Source organism: Euphorbia lathyris, chromosome 3 (genome assembly GCF_963576675.1).
Source record: "Euphorbia lathyris chromosome 3, ddEupLath1.1, whole genome shotgun sequence".
NCBI lineage: Eukaryota > Viridiplantae > Streptophyta > Magnoliopsida > Malpighiales > Euphorbiaceae > Euphorbia > Euphorbia lathyris.
Window position 1 is genome coordinate 31,982,529 of NC_088912.1, and position 20,765 is coordinate 32,003,293.

Consider the following 20,765-nt stretch of genomic DNA (forward strand, 5'->3'; position numbering starts at 1 on the left):
TACACATTTTCAATAGCTTTCTCGACTAGGTGAGAGAAAGTAAAAAATAAAAATATAGAAATTGATTTCCACTAGGTTCTTTTAAGCTGGAAATCGAGCTTGGAAGAACCTGCTAGAAATGAATTTTAGTATTAGGGGAGAAGATCGATTTGGTGATTCTAATGTTGGAAATTATGAAATAAGAGAGGAGAAGATAGAGTTTGGAAGAACCTATTGGAAATTAATTTCTGTAATTTATTTTTGCTTTTTACTCTAAAGTTATCCTAGAGAATAAACTCTTATTTTTATTTGTCCAAGTTAATAGACCGAATTGCCCTAACGATACATATTGTCCAAACTCAACGAAAAAGTTAAATAAGGGTCAAATCCATAACACAATCAATGATTAAGGATTCAATATAGAAAAATAATTGATTAAGGGTTTAATCCTTAAAACAGGTAAACTACAAGGCCTTAATTATATTTTTTATCTAATTAAAATTTTAAAACAAATAAGAAATTGTACTTACAGTAAGTTTTTCATTTAAACTACAAAACGAGTTATTTTATGTTATCACATTCTATGAATTAAACATAAGGATAGTTACATGGAAAAAATATAGGGCTGGCTCTGGACTATGAATTGAAGAGTACCCGCCCATGATCCATAATAATAAGGAGTCAAAAAAATATATTTTTATATTGTATATATAAAAAAAAGATTAATACATAACATTAAAATTGATTGGTTCAATTGGTATAAAGAATTAAGGAATTGTTTTATGATATTAATTTAAGGTTCAAACCTCATTCTCCTCATTTTATTATTATCAAATATTTTTTACCTCCCCATCCCATGTTATCACTATTAAATATATTTTTCCTTTCCATCCCATTTTATTACTATCAAATATTTATTTTCTCTCATAAATTGTTAATATCATTTTCATATTTTCTTAAATCAAAATTATTAATTTATATATTCAATAAGAAAAATAACCATTTAATCTTTTACAAAAAAAAATATTGTTATCTAATTTCAATTTTTTTTTCTTGATATATTTAATAAATCAAATTTATCAATTTATATATTCAATAAGAAAAATAACCATTTAATTTTTTACAAAAAAAAAATTATTATTATCCAATTTCAATATTTTTTCTTAAAATTATATATTCAATAAGAAAACTAACCATTTAATTTTTTCCAAAAAAATTATTATTATCCAGTTTCAACTTTTTTTTTCTTAAATTTAAATGTCAATATCTTTATACTCAATATGAAAAATAATATACTATTTCTTTTAATTTTACATGACATAAATACTTGTTATTTTAGTACATAAATAATTGTAGTTAGTATATTAGTTACTAGTGCACTACTAATTGTAGTTAGTATATTAGTTTTCATATAGAAAATATTGCAATCTTAAATAACATTTACGAGTTGGTGCAATTTCAAGTCTAGTTGATTAAAAATAAGTTTTTTTCATTAACATAAAATGTGTAACTTCAAACCATATTAAGTGACCAGAACGGTGGAGTTTAGAGCGAAGATAGAACAAAAAAATTACACATAAAAAGCCTCATTTTTTTCTACTAAACTTGAAACTGTACCAATTGATAAACGTTAGACTTAAAATTACACTATTTTGTGCATGAATGTTAATTGCTCTCTCCTAATAACCATATGATTAAATTTGTACATTATTCATTTTAATAATAATCAGGGCCGATCCTGAGGTTTTAGAGGTCCATGGGCGAGTTACTAATTAGGGCCCTAATAAATAAGTACAAGTAAGAATAAAATAGAAAAATCAATTGTATAAAAGAATATTACTTAAAAATGATATTTTTTTTGTTACATTTAACAAACAACCTAATAAAAACATTTCATATGAAAAAAACATTTTATATTCCTTTAAGTACCCAATTTCTTATACAAAATGATGTCTATGAGCATTTCTAAATGTAAAATTTTCAAATTTAATAGATTATAAAATATTTCTAATAGATTTTATGCTCTTCATGACACAAAGTATGATAACAGAAAAATGAAAAATCAAATCTGAAAATCATCTCACTTAACGGGCTTTAGCGGCTAAGTTCTTGAAATTGGAAGATTTTGATGCGTTTCTCCCAAATTATCTCTGAAGACCAAGTAAATCAGAATCTGGTAGAGTTTTACAAAGACGGAAGAGATAAATTAGAAATTTTTTTAGGAATAATGGGTGAGAGAGATAATTATGGAAAGATTCTGAGATAAATTAGGGAATTGATGTCCAATATTTTTATTAAGAAATTTGGAAAGAATGTGAGACAAATTAGAGAATTTGGAAACACTACTTAGTAACTGATGCTCATGTTTTTAATCAAATATAATTTCTTTTTTAATTTAATCTAATGCCAAGATTTTTAATTTGGAAAGTATCTTATAACAACGTTTTTAATCGAAGTATATTTTCTTTTTGTATTTAATCAAGTATAGTTTAAAAAGCCTACAATAGTACCATACATTACTATAATTGGGCCCCTTTGCTCTATGGCCCTGGGCAAGCGCCCCTCCTGCCCATGCTCAGGAACGGGCCTGATAATAATAAAAATCATCTAGCTTAAAAAAAAGTAGAATGTTTATATGAAAGGTCTAAATTTATCATATCGTCCCGAACCTAAAAGGTCAGGAACGCTCCTGAAAATACCTATTTTTTTTTCTTAAAAATACCTATTTTATTGTATTCCATTCTAAAATCAAAACATTTTTCAATAAAATAATCCTAATCGGTGTTTTCATTTTGATATTTTTAGGGCCCGTTTGATTGCTACTTTTCAGGTTCCTGTTTGTCTTTTCATTTCAAAATGGAGAGTTTTAGGTGTTTCGTTAGTGATCTCCTTTTTGCCTTTTAAATTTGAAAAACAGCATTAGGTGTTTGGTTAGTGACCTCCTGTTTGCCTTTCACACCTGAAAAGCAGGTTTTTACAAAAGCAGGGAATCTCTGCTGTTTGGAAAAACAGTTTTTTCAAAAAGCAAATAGCAAACCGTAACAACAAATGGCAACAACAAACAGCAAACCGTAACAGCAAACAGCAACATCAAACAGTAGGTAAAACAAACGGGGCCTTAGTTTGCTAATAGTTAACATTATTTTAGTTTCTAATCCGGTGTTCGCACCATGACTTCACTAAATCCAGAGAACTGAAATGACCAAATAATCCTGTCCAGCTGACGTGGATGTCTCCCATTGGCAGTAGGCCAGCCACAAAAACCCGCGCTCTAGATTTCTGCTGGTTAATCTTTTGCCCCGTCATTAAAACAAAAGGATAATTCGAATAAATATTTTTCTTGCTTCCTCCACTGCAAACCTCTCCTCATCTCTACCACTCCTTCTACCTCTCATGAAATTCTAGCCTTCGACTATTCTTCAGTCCTTCATTACCTCTGAATCCCATGGCGAAAACCCTAATTTCATCTCCGTCATTCATTGGCGCGCCACTTCCTTCATTTTCTCGCCATGGGCTACACACACTCCCTTACCGGAGAATCATATCCACAAGAGTCAAGTTCAGCTTAAATGAGATTCCTCCAATTAGTCATTTAGACTCCTCGATTGATTTCACTTCGATTATTAGTAGAGCCGAGGGTTTTCTCTATACTTTAGCTGATGCTGCTGTTGCCGTCGATTCGGCCTCTGGCGTTGATGTTTCTAGCTCAACTGATGCAACTGTACAAAAGAGTGGTGGTTGGTTCGGGTTTATCTCTGACGGTATGGAAGTTGTGCTCAAGGTGAGTTTTCTTGAGTTAAGGATGCAGTTTATCAGTTTGTACAAATATATGTTCATATATTTATTTGTTTGTTTGTGTTCAGATATTGAAGGATGGGCTTTCGGCTGTACATGTGCCTTACTCTTATGGTTTTGCAATTATATTGCTTACTGTTATTGTGAAACTTGCGACGTTTCCTTTGACCAAGCAGCAAGTCAGTTTTATTTTCATTCTTATAGTTTTTAGAACATCTGCACTTCAATTATTTGATCGAATTTAAATGGACATGAAAATTCGCATTGTTTGAAGGTTGAAACTTATTTTGTTTTTCTTCAAATTTTTAGGTAGAATCTACATTGGCTATGCAAAACCTTCAACCTAAGATCAAAGCCATTCAACAAAGATATGCAGGCAATCAGGTGCGGGACATTTGAAGTTGTGTATATTGAATTTTGAGGTTGAGCTCGGCACATGTCTTTTTTCCTTTCAATAAGTTCAGTTCTTTATAAGTAATTAGGTCCATTTATCCTTTATTTAGGAGAGAATACAACTTGAGACATCACGGCTGTATCGGCAGGCAGGGGTTAATCCATTAGCAGGTAACTTTGTTATCTGGATTTTAGCTTGTCATCAATCTTAATAGAAGACCAAGGCTGTTGATGTTGAGAAGTGGTCAAAATGAAATGTTTAGTAGATTACTATAGCATCTTCAGGTGCTCTTGTTTTTTGTATTTGGTGTAGTGGACTTTATTACTTGATTTATTCATTCCCATCCAAGATCTTCCTATTGTTACCTTTTTTATTCCTGATAACAGCTAGCTTATGTGTAGTGGTGAGTTTACATTAACTTTTGTGATTCAGTTCGGCCTTCAGTTCTTAAAAAGCACTTCATTTTATCAAATATAATTTATGTATACTATCTCGACATTGTCCTTTGTAGTGGAATGATTAAAAGCATCTTGTTCCAGGTTGTTTACCAACTTTGGCTACAATACCAGTCTGGATAGGTCTATATCAAGCTCTTTCAAATGTTGCAAATGAGGTAAAGCAGTTAATACTCATAATCTTTTAGGTGATGGTGGTAAATGCATGTTTTGTGTACTAATGTGATAAACGGATTGACTATTGCTGATAATTGTGATTCGACTTTTCTTGCCTGTTAAAGGGACTGTTCACAGAAGGTTTTTTGTGGATCCCTTCTTTGGGTGGACCGACCACAATTGCAGCTCGACAGAGTGGATCTGGCATTTCTTGGCTTTTTCCTTTTGTGGTAATAAAGCTTTAAATTTCCTAGATTATTATGACGTATTGAATTTTCTTTTAATATTATATTGGTTAAACATTTTAATTATCACATAATCATAATAATTATTCAAATATGATCATGAGTCTATGCAACTTCACTGCTTTAAATGAAGTGCATCTGTGGCGATGGAAATTTTATGCTCGTTACTTTCTGTCTTCAAATTCACCCAAATAGAATTGTTGTTGACTTTTGTTTATCCATTACTCTTTTGATATTATTTGTTAGAAAATATTTATACTTGATACCTGCAGTCTTGCATGAAACATTAATTGCCAATTCATTACAAGCAAAAGCTTGTGGACTTGAATTTAATTCCATGTATCAAGTTGTCTCATATGAATATTGAAATTTTGTTTATAAATGAATTCCGCATTTCATTTTCGTTTCAAGTGTGGGATAAGAGATGCAAGGGTCTAAGAAGTTTTGAGAGTCAACTTTATCCTTCTAATCTTTTCTGCCTGCTTGTTTTGGTTGCAGTTGTAGATGGATAAATATATCTTATATGTAGTCTGTGATTAACCACTAAATGGTAACATACCTATAGTTTATAATTGCTGAGGTGCTGCATGGCCGTATTGCTTCACTATGCTTGTGCATGAGATTTGGATGATCTAATGTACACCCATGATGTAGGATGGGCACCCACCATTGGGCTGGCACGACACTGCTGCTTACCTCGTTTTACCTGTCCTTCTAATCATTTCTCAATATGTGTCCATGGAGATCATGAAACCACCCCAGGTAGACAATAATGACATAAGTCTTGTGCTTTGCTTCAGTATCCATTATTCATCCCAATGATTATGACACTGCAATTTTTTTCTTTTACAGACAGATGATCCAACTCAAAAGAACACACTTCTTATCTTCAAGTTTCTTCCTCTCTTGATTGGTTACTTTTCCTTGTCTGTCCCATCAGGATTAACCATTTACTGGTTGGTTTCTCTTCAGAAGTTTCAATCCTATTTGCTGGTTATGCTTCATCAAATGCTTGTCAATTTTTTTCTTCAGTGGGGACAAATTTTGAAAAGCATGAAACTGTTAACGATCCATCAATTTTTAATCAACTGCTATCTTTATATACTCTGACTTCATACCCTGATATTTGTTACCATAGTTAGTACATTGGAATTTTTTTTTTTTTTGCTGTACTATTTACCACATTTAAACTTTCCATGTATACATCTGAAACATTATGCATAATGTGGATCGCAAAATGCCTTATTGCTTTGCTGGCATGTTTTTCTACTTGCATTCTTTTCTGTCCTCATTTCCAGTTATACTTGAATTAAGTCATTTAATCTGCATGTAAACTGGACTCCTTTGACTACTTCGTTGTATCCTTTGGTTTGCTTTTGAACTTTCTATTTGGTAGGTTCTTTTCACTCAAGGAGTTGAAACATACACTGGAGTTTTAAGACTTAAGTAGACTCATAAGACTGGTATCAGACACTTTGTGTCCTTATTAACTTATATGTGGTGGACATAGATATGTGCATGGGCGTTCTCTTCTTTTTTCTGACTAATCTGTTTAATACTAAAGTCGAAAATTGATCATTTAATCATTTGACTTTTAGGTTCATCAACAATGTACTCAGTACAGGCCAGCAAGTATGGTTGCGCAAGTTAGGTGGTGCAAAGCCTGTGGTTAATGAGAATGCAAGTGGAATCATCACTGCAGGACGTGCTAAACGATCAGCTTCACAGCCAGCACGAGCTGGTGATAGGTGGGCCATTAGTAATCTGCTCCACAGAATTCGTTCTCATTTCAGCTGTCTCAGAGGTGTCTAAGAAACAAAATTATGTTTGTCAGGTTCAGGCAATTCAAGGAAGAAGAGAAGATGAAAAAATTGGCCAAGGCACTACCAGATGAAGAGATTCAGACTCTGAATTCTGTATCTGTTTCAGATGAGGAGTCAGATGAAGAGACTACAGATAAGGTAAGTCCTAAATTCCAGTTGTTCAGAGTCATTGGATGCAATATAAAGATTGATTGTCTTGATTATAGTCCCTGAGTATCCCCTTTTTCACCAGTGGTTTCTAATGGGATGGCAACAGGAGAAAAATTATGTAATTCAAAGATCATATAACTGTTGTAGTTGTATTTCTGGAATTTAACCATGATTGCTATTGGATACAAAATCACTTTGTTGAGCATGCCATTTCATCCTGAGGATGTGTAAACAGATTATACTTTTCACTTGTTTTGGCTGTTCATACAGCTTCTTCAAACTACGAAAGGTTCTCTATGGGACCATAATTGGAAAGTTTTCTGCATGTCTCTTTTATAGTGCCAGAAGTAATTGCAATGTCCCTGCATGTATCTCACCCAAGATTCTGTATAGTACTATTTAGAAGAAGCAAATAAAGGGACTTGATCTATTTACAGATTTGGATTCATCCCTAGCAAGAACCTTGCTTTTATCTTTGTGCTGTGCTGTTGGTGGGTTCCACTGTTTCACAGTTCCAGTTATCCAGCCTCTGGAATGCTAAGCAGCAAGGATTAAAGAATTGAGTTGTATGACTGTCTACATACATGTGCTTTTTGAACCATAATCAGCTCTGGAACATTCTTCTTATGGAAAACAGAGCTGTCTTAAAAGTGAAGCCCACACAATTATCAAATTCATGATGAACCTGTTGGGTTGAATTAGGTTTCCCTATTTGTGGCCAAATAGAACAGGAGATGGTACAAGCAAAGGGACATATATACAGTAACGCCAAAGTTTTCTTGTAGTCATAGTAGAAGAATTCGATTTAGCAAGTACTCAGGGAGTCAAATCACACTGTTGCACTTTCATCTAATCAAAGATTGAACAACAGTCAACATAAACTATAAACAAGTTTTGAAGTTTGAAAAAAGAGTGTGGTAGGCAAGACATACATGACTTGAATTTTTGTATACACACACGCTTTCAATTACTGTAGTTCTTATCTTATTTATTTATGACTGGATAAGGAACTGTAAGATTTATTACAAGTGCAACTCTTTTGGTTAGAACTAATATAAAACATTGACAGGATGAGGTACTTCTAGAAGAAGCATATTCTTCTAGTTCAAGTAAACAAGTTCCAGATATTTCTCGGCCAAAGAGAAGTAAGCGGTCGAAGAGGAAGCGAGCTGTATAAACTTTATACTGATCTAATTGTTGTTTCCGGTGAGTCCTGCATATCTCAGAAAATGTACTTTAGTTGGTGTACAATGCCATTTTAATGTTGGCTCATTCATTTTATGATCCACTGCCAATAATGGAAATTATGCCATGAAGCATTGCATTTCATGGCATCAGCAGTTTGATTGAAACATTTAACTCAAATGCAGCATTAGTAAAACAGATTAAAAAAAGGTGGTTGAGGCATTTGAGTCATGGTTCAGTAATAATTTCTTCTAGAACTGGAAATCCTTTTTGGCATTTATATCGTGATAGTCTTCCATAGGATTCGTCATTTTATTTATTTATTATGCCTTCTCTTATGAATAACCCACAAAATAAGTTGGTTTGTCTCTGCACTTGCATAGAAGCGAAGAATGCTTATTGGTTGAAAATGCTCAAGAGTGATGGTTATTCTTAGGTGTTTCACTCCACTTCCCTCGCATTTTCTGAGAACCATATGGTGCTGAAATTACTTGCATGACATACATGTGCACATCTCCAGTAATAGGATGCAAGCCTAGCAATCAATCAATAGCTATAAAACTATAACCTGGCTTCTTTTTTCTATTGGAATATATGTATTATATGGCCTTACTCCAAAAAAGAAAAAGGAAATTTGAGATAATAAGCATGCATTTTCTTTGCAGAATATTGGTATCAGATGTACGAATCTTCAGATAAATTTCATGTTTGCACAATCACAACAACTCAGGTATCACGGTTTCCACCTAAATGAATACATCTGATCTACTTTAAGGAAGTAATATAGGCCTGTCTACACGGTATCCTGAAGAAGTACATTTGTTGATTCACTGCTTAGTTGGTGGATTGTGGTTTCCTGTCGGGTTGGGTCCAGATGGAGATTTATGAACCTTGTTTCCAGCAACCTGTATTTATATCATTGAAGAGAAGAATGCATAGGTTTAAACCATTTTGTACAATGATGATTAGAAATGTGTTATCTAAAGGACTGAATTCCTTACCCGGAATGGCTCAATGTTTGCCTTGCGTGATCTTGAGCTTGGATGTAAAGGCTTGAGTTTGAAATGAGCTACATTAGCAAAAGAAAATTAAGTTCCACTGTTAGAACTCTGTGATGGTCTTACATGAATTGTTTTTTCTTTTCTTACCCAATTTTTTAGGATGCCTTGTGATCATGAGGTCAATAACATCTTAGTTAGCTAAAGAATAATAAGAATGCAATCAGAGAAGAAAAGAAAAGAGAGAATTATGTGGCTTGCCTGATTCAATAGCTTGAACCCTGGTATGAAGAGGAAAGTGGTGTAGGGAAGCCTGAAGCAACAGCCATATTAGGAGAAGATGAATGAGAGTCTGCTGCCTAATCATCTTGGGCATGAGATGGTTTCAGTTCAGACTAAGTGAATGATAAACTTTATTATGGTGGCTTATACAAGTATGAAGTGTTTTTATCTGATACGTGTTTGATAATCATAGCAAAACTTGAATAAAATGTTAGAACATTTTCATTAAAGTTGCTTTGGAATCCTATGCCATTATATTGGTAAGTTGTTAAGATTATGAATCTGGCATTTTCCTCATTATGAGTTGACTTCTTCTGAGTTATGATTGCATCCATGATAAATTTTGGAAGTAGTTGCTAATTGCTATTATTTTCTTCTTGAGTGCTCGAGTTATGCTTTTGACTTGGCATTACTTTAGGAACAGGGACCCACCAATCCAAACATTGAGCTGCAATTTAGTATCGGGTATTGATGATTCACATGTTATGCTGTTTTGTGCCCTTTTGACATGTTCTTTTGATTACAAGAGCAGCAAACTTTTTATGGCACTGTTTCTAAATGTTTGTTCCTTATGGGAGGGAAGAATGGTTTCCTCTAATAAAGAGTGGAAACTGGTGATTTTTTGTCTTACAGTAATTAGAGATGTCTTTATAGCTGTCAGATGCCAAGTCAATCTTATTATTTTGTTTTGCAAAAACGATAAATATTCGAATCTTATTCTTTTTGGTAGGCAAAGGAAAGAAAAAACAAAACAAAAACCAAAAACATTAACCCGGGATTAGCCTGGGAAAGCTAACCCCAACGCAATCATCAGAAAGCAAGGATAAAAGGAAGTCTGGGGGAGATGAGAAGGTAGAAACACCAAGCATCCTCCCTTGGCCCTCAGGAGCAAGGCGTTCAGCAACCATGTTCTGCTCCCTGAAGATATGCCCAAAGTTGATGGAATCGAAGGAAGAACGTAACTTTTTGATTCCTTTAACTAAATTTTGACTGCCCCAAAGAAAAAGCCTTATTTTCAGAGATAATTTTAATTGCTTCTAGGTTGTCAGATTCCACAAAAAGTCTTTTTAAACCCAGATTCTTAGCGAGCCTAAGCCTCGAGAATATTCCCCAGAGATCGGCAGTGAAGGAAGAGCCAATTCCTAGGTTCTGAGCAAAGCCAGACACTCAGGCACCTCCAGCGTCTCTCAAGACCCCTCCAGCCGCAATCCTACCATCTGACAGACAAGAGCCATCAGTATTTAGCTTCACAGTCCCTTCCCTGGGTCTGCTCCAACCTAATAAATGAACCTCCTTCCTCTGGCTAGTATTAGGTAAACCCTCCTCCTTAAAACTCTTAATAATAGTATTAATTTTTTTTAGAGAAAAAAGCAAGTAGATTAGGCAAGATAACTGCTCCTTCTCCAAAAATATCAGCATTCCTCCATTGCCAAAGCTGGTGACAAACAACAACAAAGAGAATAGCAACATGCTCCAGCTCAGGAAGAAGCAGACCTTTAACTCCATTTATAAACCAATCCTGATCAGGATAGGCCAAGAACTTAGGAAGCAAATGGCCTGGAATAATTTCCTTCCACACCTTTTTGCTCTTCTCACAATCTCTAAGAGTATGGCAGGTCGTTTCAGCCTGAGCTTTGCATCTACTGCAAGTATCAGCCTCCACGTGATGACGTCTTTTTCTTTCCACGTTCGTGAGCAACCTGTCTTTAGCCCCAAGCCACAGGAAACTCCTAATGTGATAGGGAACTTTCAGGGCCCAAATGCTCTTCTAAGCGACTGAAGGAGGAGAATCCAAGTTGATATAGAATGCCTCAAACGCAGATTTATAAGAATAGGCCCCGTTATTTGTAAGGGACCAACAATGAATATCACCATCCTCCTCCTCACAACTCACTTTAACTCCCCGAATCCTCAGGAGCGTTTCCAGATTTAGGTATGCCTCAAAATTAGACCAAATCCAATTTCCCTTAGAGTCCACCACATCAGCAATACTCCAATTACGAATCTCCAGAGGCAGTGGAGAAGTACACATCTCTAATAAAGGCTTCATCCCCAGCCAGGTGTCGTTCCAAAAACTAATAGATCTGCCATTACCCATCGACCAACCAATCCCGGCGCAGAACTCTGAGAAAACAACATTAACCCCTTTCCATAAAAAGGAACAACAAAGAACTCTCTCTTTTGGTCCCTCAAACACCTTGTCCTTTCTGTATTTTCCACACAATAACTGAACCCAAAGAGCCGACGGGGATTGCCACATTCTCCAAAGAAGCTTCATCAACAAAACTTTATTATTGTCTCTAGCCTGTCTATTCCATAAACCTCCCCTACTCTTGGTTTGGCACACTTCCTTCCAAGGAACCAGGTGAACTTTATTTCCTTCTTCCGAGTTCCCCCACAGGAACCGACGATTGATCTTATCAAGGCCATTAAGAACAGGATCTGGCAGCTTACAAGCTTGCATTAAGTGATTAGGAGCAGCATAGTTCACTGATTGGGTCAACGTAAGTCGGCCCGCTAGAGAAAGGGAATTAGCTTTCCAATTTGCGCACTTCTTATTAGTTCTATCAAAGCTCTCTTTAAAAGAAGCCTTTGAAACCCTATCACTATGGAGAGGAACCCCCAGATAGTTACCAAAAGCTTTAGTAAGAGGGATACCTGAAATCTTACTCAAATTCTTACAGACTCTTTGGTCCATGTTATTAGAGCACAACATCCTAGACTTCTGGATGTTAAGCTTTTGACCAGAAGCAGAACAAAAGTTAGTAAGGATATCCATAATCACACTAATTTGCTCCTCACTTCCATCCACAAAGATCATCACATCATCAGCAAAGAACAAATGAGTGATAGAAGGGCAGAATTTATTAATGGAAACCGGATGAAGCCTCCCAGTATTAACAACATCTTGGATAAGATGGGTAAGTCTCTCCATGGCGATAACAAATAAGAATGGACTCATAGGATCCCCTTGACGAATACCCCTTGACGGAGTAAACTTCTCAGACATATCCCCATTAATCAACACTTGAAAGACATGAGAAGAGATGCAAACCTCAATTAACTTTATCCACTTATCAGGAATCCCAGCTTTCTCAAAACTATCCAGAAGAAAACTCCAGTTAATCCGATCATAAGCTTTTTCCAGATCCAGCTTCAGAGTCACAATACCTCGCTTACCCTTCTTGACCTTCATCGAATGAACCATCTCCTGAGCAATAACAATGTTGTCCATCATCTGTCTTCCCGGAACAAAACTTCCTTGATTCTGGCTAATAATCTCAGGGAGAATATGCCGAAGTCTATTAGCCACGATTTTGGTTACCACTTTATAAATCACATTACAAAGACTAATAGCTCTCATCTGTAAGAAAGAAGAAGGCTTCTCCACTTTAGGAATCAGGACCAGAAGAGTTTTATTCACAAGCCTAATGTCCTCAGAGCCTTCAAAAACCCCTTTAATAAAACTGTAAACACCCTCCTTAACAGTCTCCCAATGCTTATGATAAAAGCCAGCCGGGAGCCCATCAACCCCATGAGCTTTAGAAGCACTTATGCTAAACACCGCCTGGCTAATCTTTTTAAGATCAGTAGGTTGAAAAGCTTCAATAACCTTATCCTCACAAACCGTCGGGAAAGTAGAAACAGCCAGAGCACAATCCAAGTCTACCGGCTCCTCTTTAAATAAATCTTTGTAAAAATTGAGAGCCATCAGACGGATTTCCTCATCCTCATAAATCCAGTTACCATCCGGATCTTTCATAGCATCAATCTGATTCTTCTGCCTTCTGATAACCGTAGAAAGATGGAAGAACCTTGTACTGCGATCTCCATCCTTAATCCAGGTTTTCCTAGATTTCTGAAACCAGAGTAACTCCTCTTGCTTCAGCACAGCTTCCAACTCATTCTGGAGGGATCTAAGGAGACAACTCAGACTATGATCAAACCTGCTCTCCAAGATACGTTGGATGCCTTCCATCCTTCTCAGAATTTTCTGTTTCCTTCTGATAATATGGCCAAAAATGTTCTTGTTCCAGCTCACCACATTACTTCTAAACCCCTTTGCCGCCAGTAAGACATTAGAATGAGGTTTCCAATTATCATGCACAAAGTTTTTAAAATCAGGGTGGGATTCCTAAGCTACCAGATACCTAAAAGGTCTATCCCCTCTCGGACGAGGAGCTCCCACCAACCTGACCAGGATAGGGCAATGATCAGAATAACGGAAGGGGAGATTTAACACGGCTGCATCCGGATAACTGCACTGAGCCATAATATTAGCATAGACTTTGTCCAAACGAACAAATGTACTATTACGCTTCCAAGTAAACTTGTGGCCTGCAACACCAAGGTCAGTTAGGCCACACAAATCCATATCCATTTTGTGATTAAGACACCTATTAATATAGTGCTTCCCTCCCCCTCTTTGATCACTCATAACTGCAATATCATGAAAATCACCGGCAACAAACCAGGCCTCCGCCATATTTGTACTAAAAGAAAACAAAGCCTCCTAAAGACGTTTGCGGTTGGCAAGAATCGGATCCGCATACACAATAGTGAGAAAGAGGGGTTTATTACCAGGGAAGGTAACTTTACTATGAATAAATTGTTTATCAATTTTGACAATATCAATCTGTACCAGATTAGGCTTCCAAAAAAAGCCAAATACCACCAGCTCGACCACAAGCCTCAAACCTGACACACTTCCAGCTTCTAAATAACTTGACCACCTCATCTGCTTTAGCTCCACTGATCTTAGTTTCCAATAGAGCAAAACACGATGGGTTAAGATGTTTAATCAAATCCTTAACATGTATACGGGTCGCCTTGCTTGCCGCTCCTCTAATATTCCAAACAAACAAATCCATTAACAGAGGACAGCAAACACAGGCCCAGCCAAACTAAACCAGATATTTGTTAGGGGCTCCTGCGAGCCTAGAAGAGGTACCTGCAGACCCCCTTTTCTCCATGAACCCTGAAGAAGTTTGGCTAGTCTTATGACTACCCTTAAGCTTCTTCATTTTCATCTTATTAAGCCCCATGGTTTTGCCATTCCTAACCTCATTACTGAGTTTAGAAAGACTAACCTCTTTATTTAACTCTGAGGCTTGAGGAACTTGATCCTGAGGACAATTCAGGGAGACTTCTTTAGAATCAAAAAGAGGGTTGACAGTCTCCACATTCTTCTCAGCTGGATCAGCAGGTTCCAAATTCGGCATCTCTAACTTTGATAGATCATCAGTAGGCTCAGAGTCTTGATCTCCATCCACGGGAAGAACCCCAAATCTAGAACCACAACATACCTCCAATGGGATATTGGAAGCCACACCTTTGTTAGAACTAGACAAGTCTTTGCTACCACAGTCAACCAGGGGCTGGACCTGAACATTTTTAATGTCAGGGGGACGATTATGGTCAACAGGAGCACGTGTCCTTCTTCTTCCAGAGCGCTTAGCAACCATCCAGGGCCCGAAACTCCTCCCATCCCCTTGGATGCCATCCTCCCTAGTTATGATAGCATCATCAACAACCTCCTTGCCCTTCCACTTCTTAGGACAACCCTCATGAGTATGACCATATATCCCACATTCATAGCAGATATTATGGATCCCTTCATACTCAATGAAATATACCGTATGCTGTAAACAATATTTAGAAAGAAGGGGTTTAGCTAGGTCAATATCAATACAAACCCTAGAAAACTTGCCTCTTTCAGCACCAATAGTAGTTTTGTCCACATGGTGGACTTTACCAACAAGACCAGCAATTTTCTTTAGAAACGTTTCATTATAGTACTCAATTGGGAGACCCGGGAATCTAACCCAAGTCAATATCCTATTCACCGAACAATCTCCAGGGTTAAAATTGAGGACCCCATGCCTTATGGCCAGAACATGATTCGATATAATATATGGGGGCCCCTTGATAAAAGCTTGATAATCCTCAGCCTGTGTGAATTTAATCACATAGTAATCATTTTCTAAGTCAGTTATAGTGACTTTTCCTTTTTTAGCCCACTGTGCTCGGATTCTCTGAGCAAAATAATTAAAACCAATTTTATTCCCCAGAATAGTCACTATCAGAGACCATTTCCATTTAGATCGCAATGACCGTTTGTCCGCCGATATCAAACGAATCACCGGACAAAGCGGATCGTCTTGTTCCTCATCCTCCACATCTGAATCTGATAGAAATTCCTCTAAGTCCTCATCCTCCAAACCATCGTGAAGGGAAGGGTCCTCCTCCACCACACCCATAACGGTATCCTTCCAAGATAATTTGGTAAATCCTAGGCACAACGAGGAATTAAAAGCCTCCGAAAGGCCATCCACGCCATCCTTATGGCCGTTATCCAAAAAACCCGCAATTTTCGCCCCCTTCTCTAAACCACACGGGTCCCCGGCCACATTCCCGATCTGTCCGACCACTCTGGCCCCGCCCTTACTCCCTCCCCTGCTCCATCCGCTCCTCCATCAGCCTTAGAAAAGCCCGCCCCAACAGCAACGCTCTCCCCCCTTTACCGCCAGCGACAATCCGTTCACCACAGACCCTCCGCCCATCAAAGCAAAACGCTCATCGGTGACCGCCGACTCCGCCCTAATCGGACCGTCGGCCGATCGTGGAGACACAGATCGGCGGCACCCGATCTCCCCCAAATTCCTTTCAACAAAACCAGATCCGTGCGCCCCATCGTCTATCCGTGCCGACACCGCCAGCGTCGACCCTGCCCCCGACCGAGATCGGTCTCGCTCCCTCAAACGGTCCCGTTCCTTCATCACCAGAAAAGCGACGGAAGCAAAATCGCACACGAGAGAGAGAGAGAGAGAGTCGCTAAATAAAATTAATAAATATTCGAATCTTATTGTTTGCTTGCTTTATTCTAATCAACCATTTTCAATGTCCTAAAAGGAAGATTTTAGGGTACTCTCCAAATAAGAACTCGTTACCATAACCTATTGGTTTTGTTCTGCACTGCCTTTCCATATCTGATTATTGAGAAGCATGTACGAGGGAGTCCTTCCCTTCCCTCTAGTAATTAGTTAGAGCATCTCCAAGAGACTCTTAGTGAGCTCTCTAAAAATAATATAAATAATTGACTCTTAATGATTTAAGAGTGACTAAGATATATCATCTCCAACAATGCTCCTTATATTCACTCCTTATTTATTATTTTATTATTAAGATTATTCTTTATTGTTACATTACCAATAGTGTGAGGAGAGAGACACATCAATAATAAATTATTAATATAAAATAAAGTTAGGAGAAACTAAGAGGTGGAGAGATGCTCTCTATTAATAGAGAGGATGGAGAGGCTGTTGGAGATAAATTTTCATTCTCCCTCCTCAAATTTTAACTTAAGAGCCAACTTAAGAGGCTGTTGGAGATGCTCTTAGATCTAAACTAGTTAAGATTTTCATTTCTTTTCTATGTGGACGAGAATGGTTAATTTCCTTTTATCTTCTTATAATCTATTTCAAGTGGTTCACTTTGAGAATCAATTCTCATTCATCACTTGTCCGTTTTGAGTTTATAGATATCGTTAAAAAGATTTCATGGCATAAAATACGTTGACATATTTCAAGTTATTCTAAATTTCATTTATCCGTTATATATTCAAGTCTCAAGTTGACAAAAAAAATAACAAACCAAAAGTTGTTTATAATTTATTTTGGATATATATAATTTATAAAAATAATTTTAAATTAATTATATATATTTAATATATATAAATACTATTTGTTTATTTATTACGTCATTCGGTTCAACCAGTGACGAATATAGGATTGTTCGGTTGGGTGGGCTGATTTTACACGTGGTGTGTAAAAAAAATATATGCTAAATCGAATTTGTTCAAAAAAAAAATCGTATACATACGTGTTATAATCTGAGTGGTTAAGAACCAATTTTTAAGTACCAATGTAAAATTTCTTAAAATCAAGCTACATTGTGTTTTAAATTCTTAACATGTACAAAAAAAATTGTCTAATAGAAAAAAATCTGGTTTAGGGAGGGCCTAATCGGCAAAAAAAAATAGAAATTTGGATTTAAGAAAGGGACAAAAAAAATTAGAAATTTAGATTTAACGCAGGTTAAAAGAAAAATTAGAATTTTGGATTTAGAGATGGTCTAATAGGACCTGGGCCAATTTTTGGGGTGCTAATTCAGCACCCGATCTAAATTTCTTGGAGACAGAGGAGCCAGAACCACTACAGTCTCAAATTTTGTAGAGACAAGGGGACCCGAAACTAGTCATGGTCATGGTGGTTCTGGCGGCCGGAGAGGCTCGGGCCTCCTTATATCCGCTCTTGGGTTTGACCAATTTGAACCATCTGGTCCGACTAAATAACTCGTGATCCAATTATAAATCTGGTTTGATGTTATGTCCGGTTCTGATAAGTTGGAAAGCCACAAATTTAATAATAATAAAAAAAAAAAAGCCTTGAACCAAGCAACACTGTTTATTTTTTCATTGCCTTAACCAAAATGAAGCGGTTTTGTTGTAGGGTAATTAAGAACAAATAAAGGGTTAAGGTGCAAAAATATCCATAACATTTTGGGTCAGGTGTAATTTTACTCCTAACGTCTAAAATGGTGTAATTTTACCTCTAACATTTGTAGCTAAAAGCAATTTTACCCCTAACATTGATAATTTGAGTCAATTTCAGACAATATTATAAAACACGGATATTTTTATTTCTTATTTTGTACCAATTGCATATCAATTCGTTCTAAAAAAAGAATTTCATGTTTTTTTGTAATTTAATAATAGAATTGCAGATTGATATTTATAAATTCGATGAATTTATTGAATTTTTTTATCTAATTCGTACAAAAGACGGTATTTTTTTTTATTTTTTTCACAACCCAACATATGTTTGTGATTTTTTACTGATAAAATGACGCACGTGTGAAGTGTAGATGACAAGATTTATCACCGAGCAGATAGTTTGATGAATTATTTCTTAAATTGACTCAAATTATCAACATTTGGGATAAAATTGCTCTTACCTACAAACGTTAGGGGTAAAATTATACCATTTTAAACGTTAAGGGTAAAATTATTCTTGACCTAACGTTAATGGTATTTTTACACCTTAATCCAAAAATGAAAGAAGACTTTTTCGCTAGCCATGGCTGGTGGGCTTCTAATCATGGCCAACAAAAGGACGGAGCCCGCTAGCCAAACCCTTTCAAGGGTTTTTCAACGGGCTGAAGATCGACTGATCTTATGTGGCTCTGCCCTTATGTTCATGAGAATTTTGAATTAGATTATTATGCATTACTATAAGTTGTTATAGCATCTCTAGTGATCAACAACTATTTTCTTCAAATTTTGTGGATAATTGTATCGTGTTTGGATATATTTTAAAAAGATTATTGATTTTTATGTTGTTTCAATAGTCCTTTCATCTTTCATTTTTATTTCAATAATGTCATTATAGTCAAATCACACATAAAAAAAATCACCGGAATATTGACATGATAGTCACATTGAAAACGGTTGACTTTTATGTATATGCAACATTCATGTAACAATAAAAAGAATTACAATTTTATTTACTTAAACCAACTGTTTGAAATTAGACATGTTCATGAGCTCGTTGATCCGTTCAAGCCCGTCTCTCATAATTGAGTTTGGACATGTATATTTGAAAATTTGACCGCAGCCCGAACCCGCTCAAACCCACACATATGTGTTGGACTTGGGATTTGTCTTAACAACCGAACTCAATCCAGCTCAACATGTCCTTATATTGTATACGTTTTATATATGTTTATTTGCAATGTTATCAGGCTCGGACCGGACTGGCCGGTCCGACCGGTTCGACCGGGAACCGATCAGGAAACCGGTTCGAGCCTGTCCGGTTATTTCAATATTGAAATAACCAGAGAGACCCGGGGTTGACCCGGGACCCGGCAGTCAGCCCGGGACCCGGTGTGACCCCGGGTCTCTTAAAAAAAAATTTCCAGCGTTGAAACATAGGCAGGCTGGGTATTTTTAGAATTTGAATTTTAAAGGGCGGGCTGGGCGAATTAATTAGGGCGGGATCTACCAAAAAAACACTTAAATAAGACCCCATCCATATCATTCTCTATTTTGTCTGACTTAAAAACACTTATCATGTTTAAAAAAAAAAAAAAAAAAAAAAAAAAAAAAAACACTTATCATGCAAATAATAACTCCTCCTGAAAGTATACAAATTACTTATTATATGAAAAGATATTACTACATATTTAAACCTTAATGAATATTTTTAATTTCAATAATTTTCATTCATTGTGTTAATTAATTCGACCCAGCCCTTTATTTTTTAATTTCATTTATTCTGAATTTAATTTATTTATTATATATTTAAGACTCAAATTAAAAAAAAAATAACAAACCAAAATTGTTTATAATTTATTTTGAATATATATAATATATAAAAATAATTTTAAATTAATTATATATATTTAATGTATATAAATATTATTTATTTATTTATTACGTCATCCGGTTCGACCAATCCGAGCCATCCGGTCCGACCAAGTGACCCGTGACCCAGTCATCAATCCGGTTTGATGTCCGGTCTGGTTCTGATAACATTGTTTATTTGGCTTTTATTACTTTGTTAAATATATTTTTTACATACATTTTTCTTCGTTGAGTTTTATTGAATTAATTAATTAAAATTTTAATTTGTTGTGTTTTTTTGTTCATATTTATAGTTTAATATAATTATTAATTAACTTTTTTAATATAAGTATTTGGCGGACTGAACTGGATTTGGGAATTAGTTTTCTTATGTTGATTAAGTCCGGCCCGAATCTGATTTGAATATAATGCAGGCTGGGTTGGGTTTGGACAATATAGTTTAGTATAGACCGGATCAAGCATGGCCTGACCCAATACATGAACAGATCTACTTAAACCTATCAGATGATCCTATAAAAAAAAACTGTCAGATAATAAAAAAATATATAAATTTTATATTTTTATTGTCACATGGCACACATGTGGTTGCCATATTATACGTATAAGAAATATTTTTGGGTTAAGGTGCAAAACTACTCTAATTCGTACAAAAGACGGTATTTTTATTTTATTTTTTTCACATCCCAACATATATTTGTGATTTGTTACTGATAAAATAACGCACGCGTGAAGTGTAGATGACAATATTCATTACCGAGCAGACAGTTTGATGAATTATTTCTCAAATTTATTTAAATTATCAACATTACCGGTAAAATTGCTCTTGGCTACAAACGTTAGGGAGTAAAATTGCACCATTTTAGACGTTAAGAGTAAAATT

General features: G+C 35.9%; 1 protein-coding gene across 1 annotated transcript; it reads left to right on the forward strand.

Annotated features, from left to right (window-relative positions):
• Positions 1-3,297: 3,297 nt before the first annotated feature.
• On the forward strand, positions 3,298-9,334 carry LOC136222943 (inner membrane protein PPF-1, chloroplastic). The gene is made up of 12 exons (XM_066010639.1): positions 3,298-3,760; positions 3,843-3,953; positions 4,084-4,158; positions 4,278-4,338; positions 4,708-4,781; positions 4,905-5,009; positions 5,679-5,786; positions 5,877-5,980; positions 6,623-6,772; positions 6,859-6,985; positions 8,067-8,203; positions 8,848-9,334. The coding sequence occupies exons 1-11, from the start codon at positions 3,425-3,427 to the stop codon at positions 8,172-8,174; spliced, it is 1,359 nt and encodes a 452-aa protein (XP_065866711.1). The 5' UTR covers positions 3,298-3,424; the 3' UTR covers positions 8,175-8,203; positions 8,848-9,334.
• Positions 9,335-20,765: the final 11,431 nt, after the last annotated feature.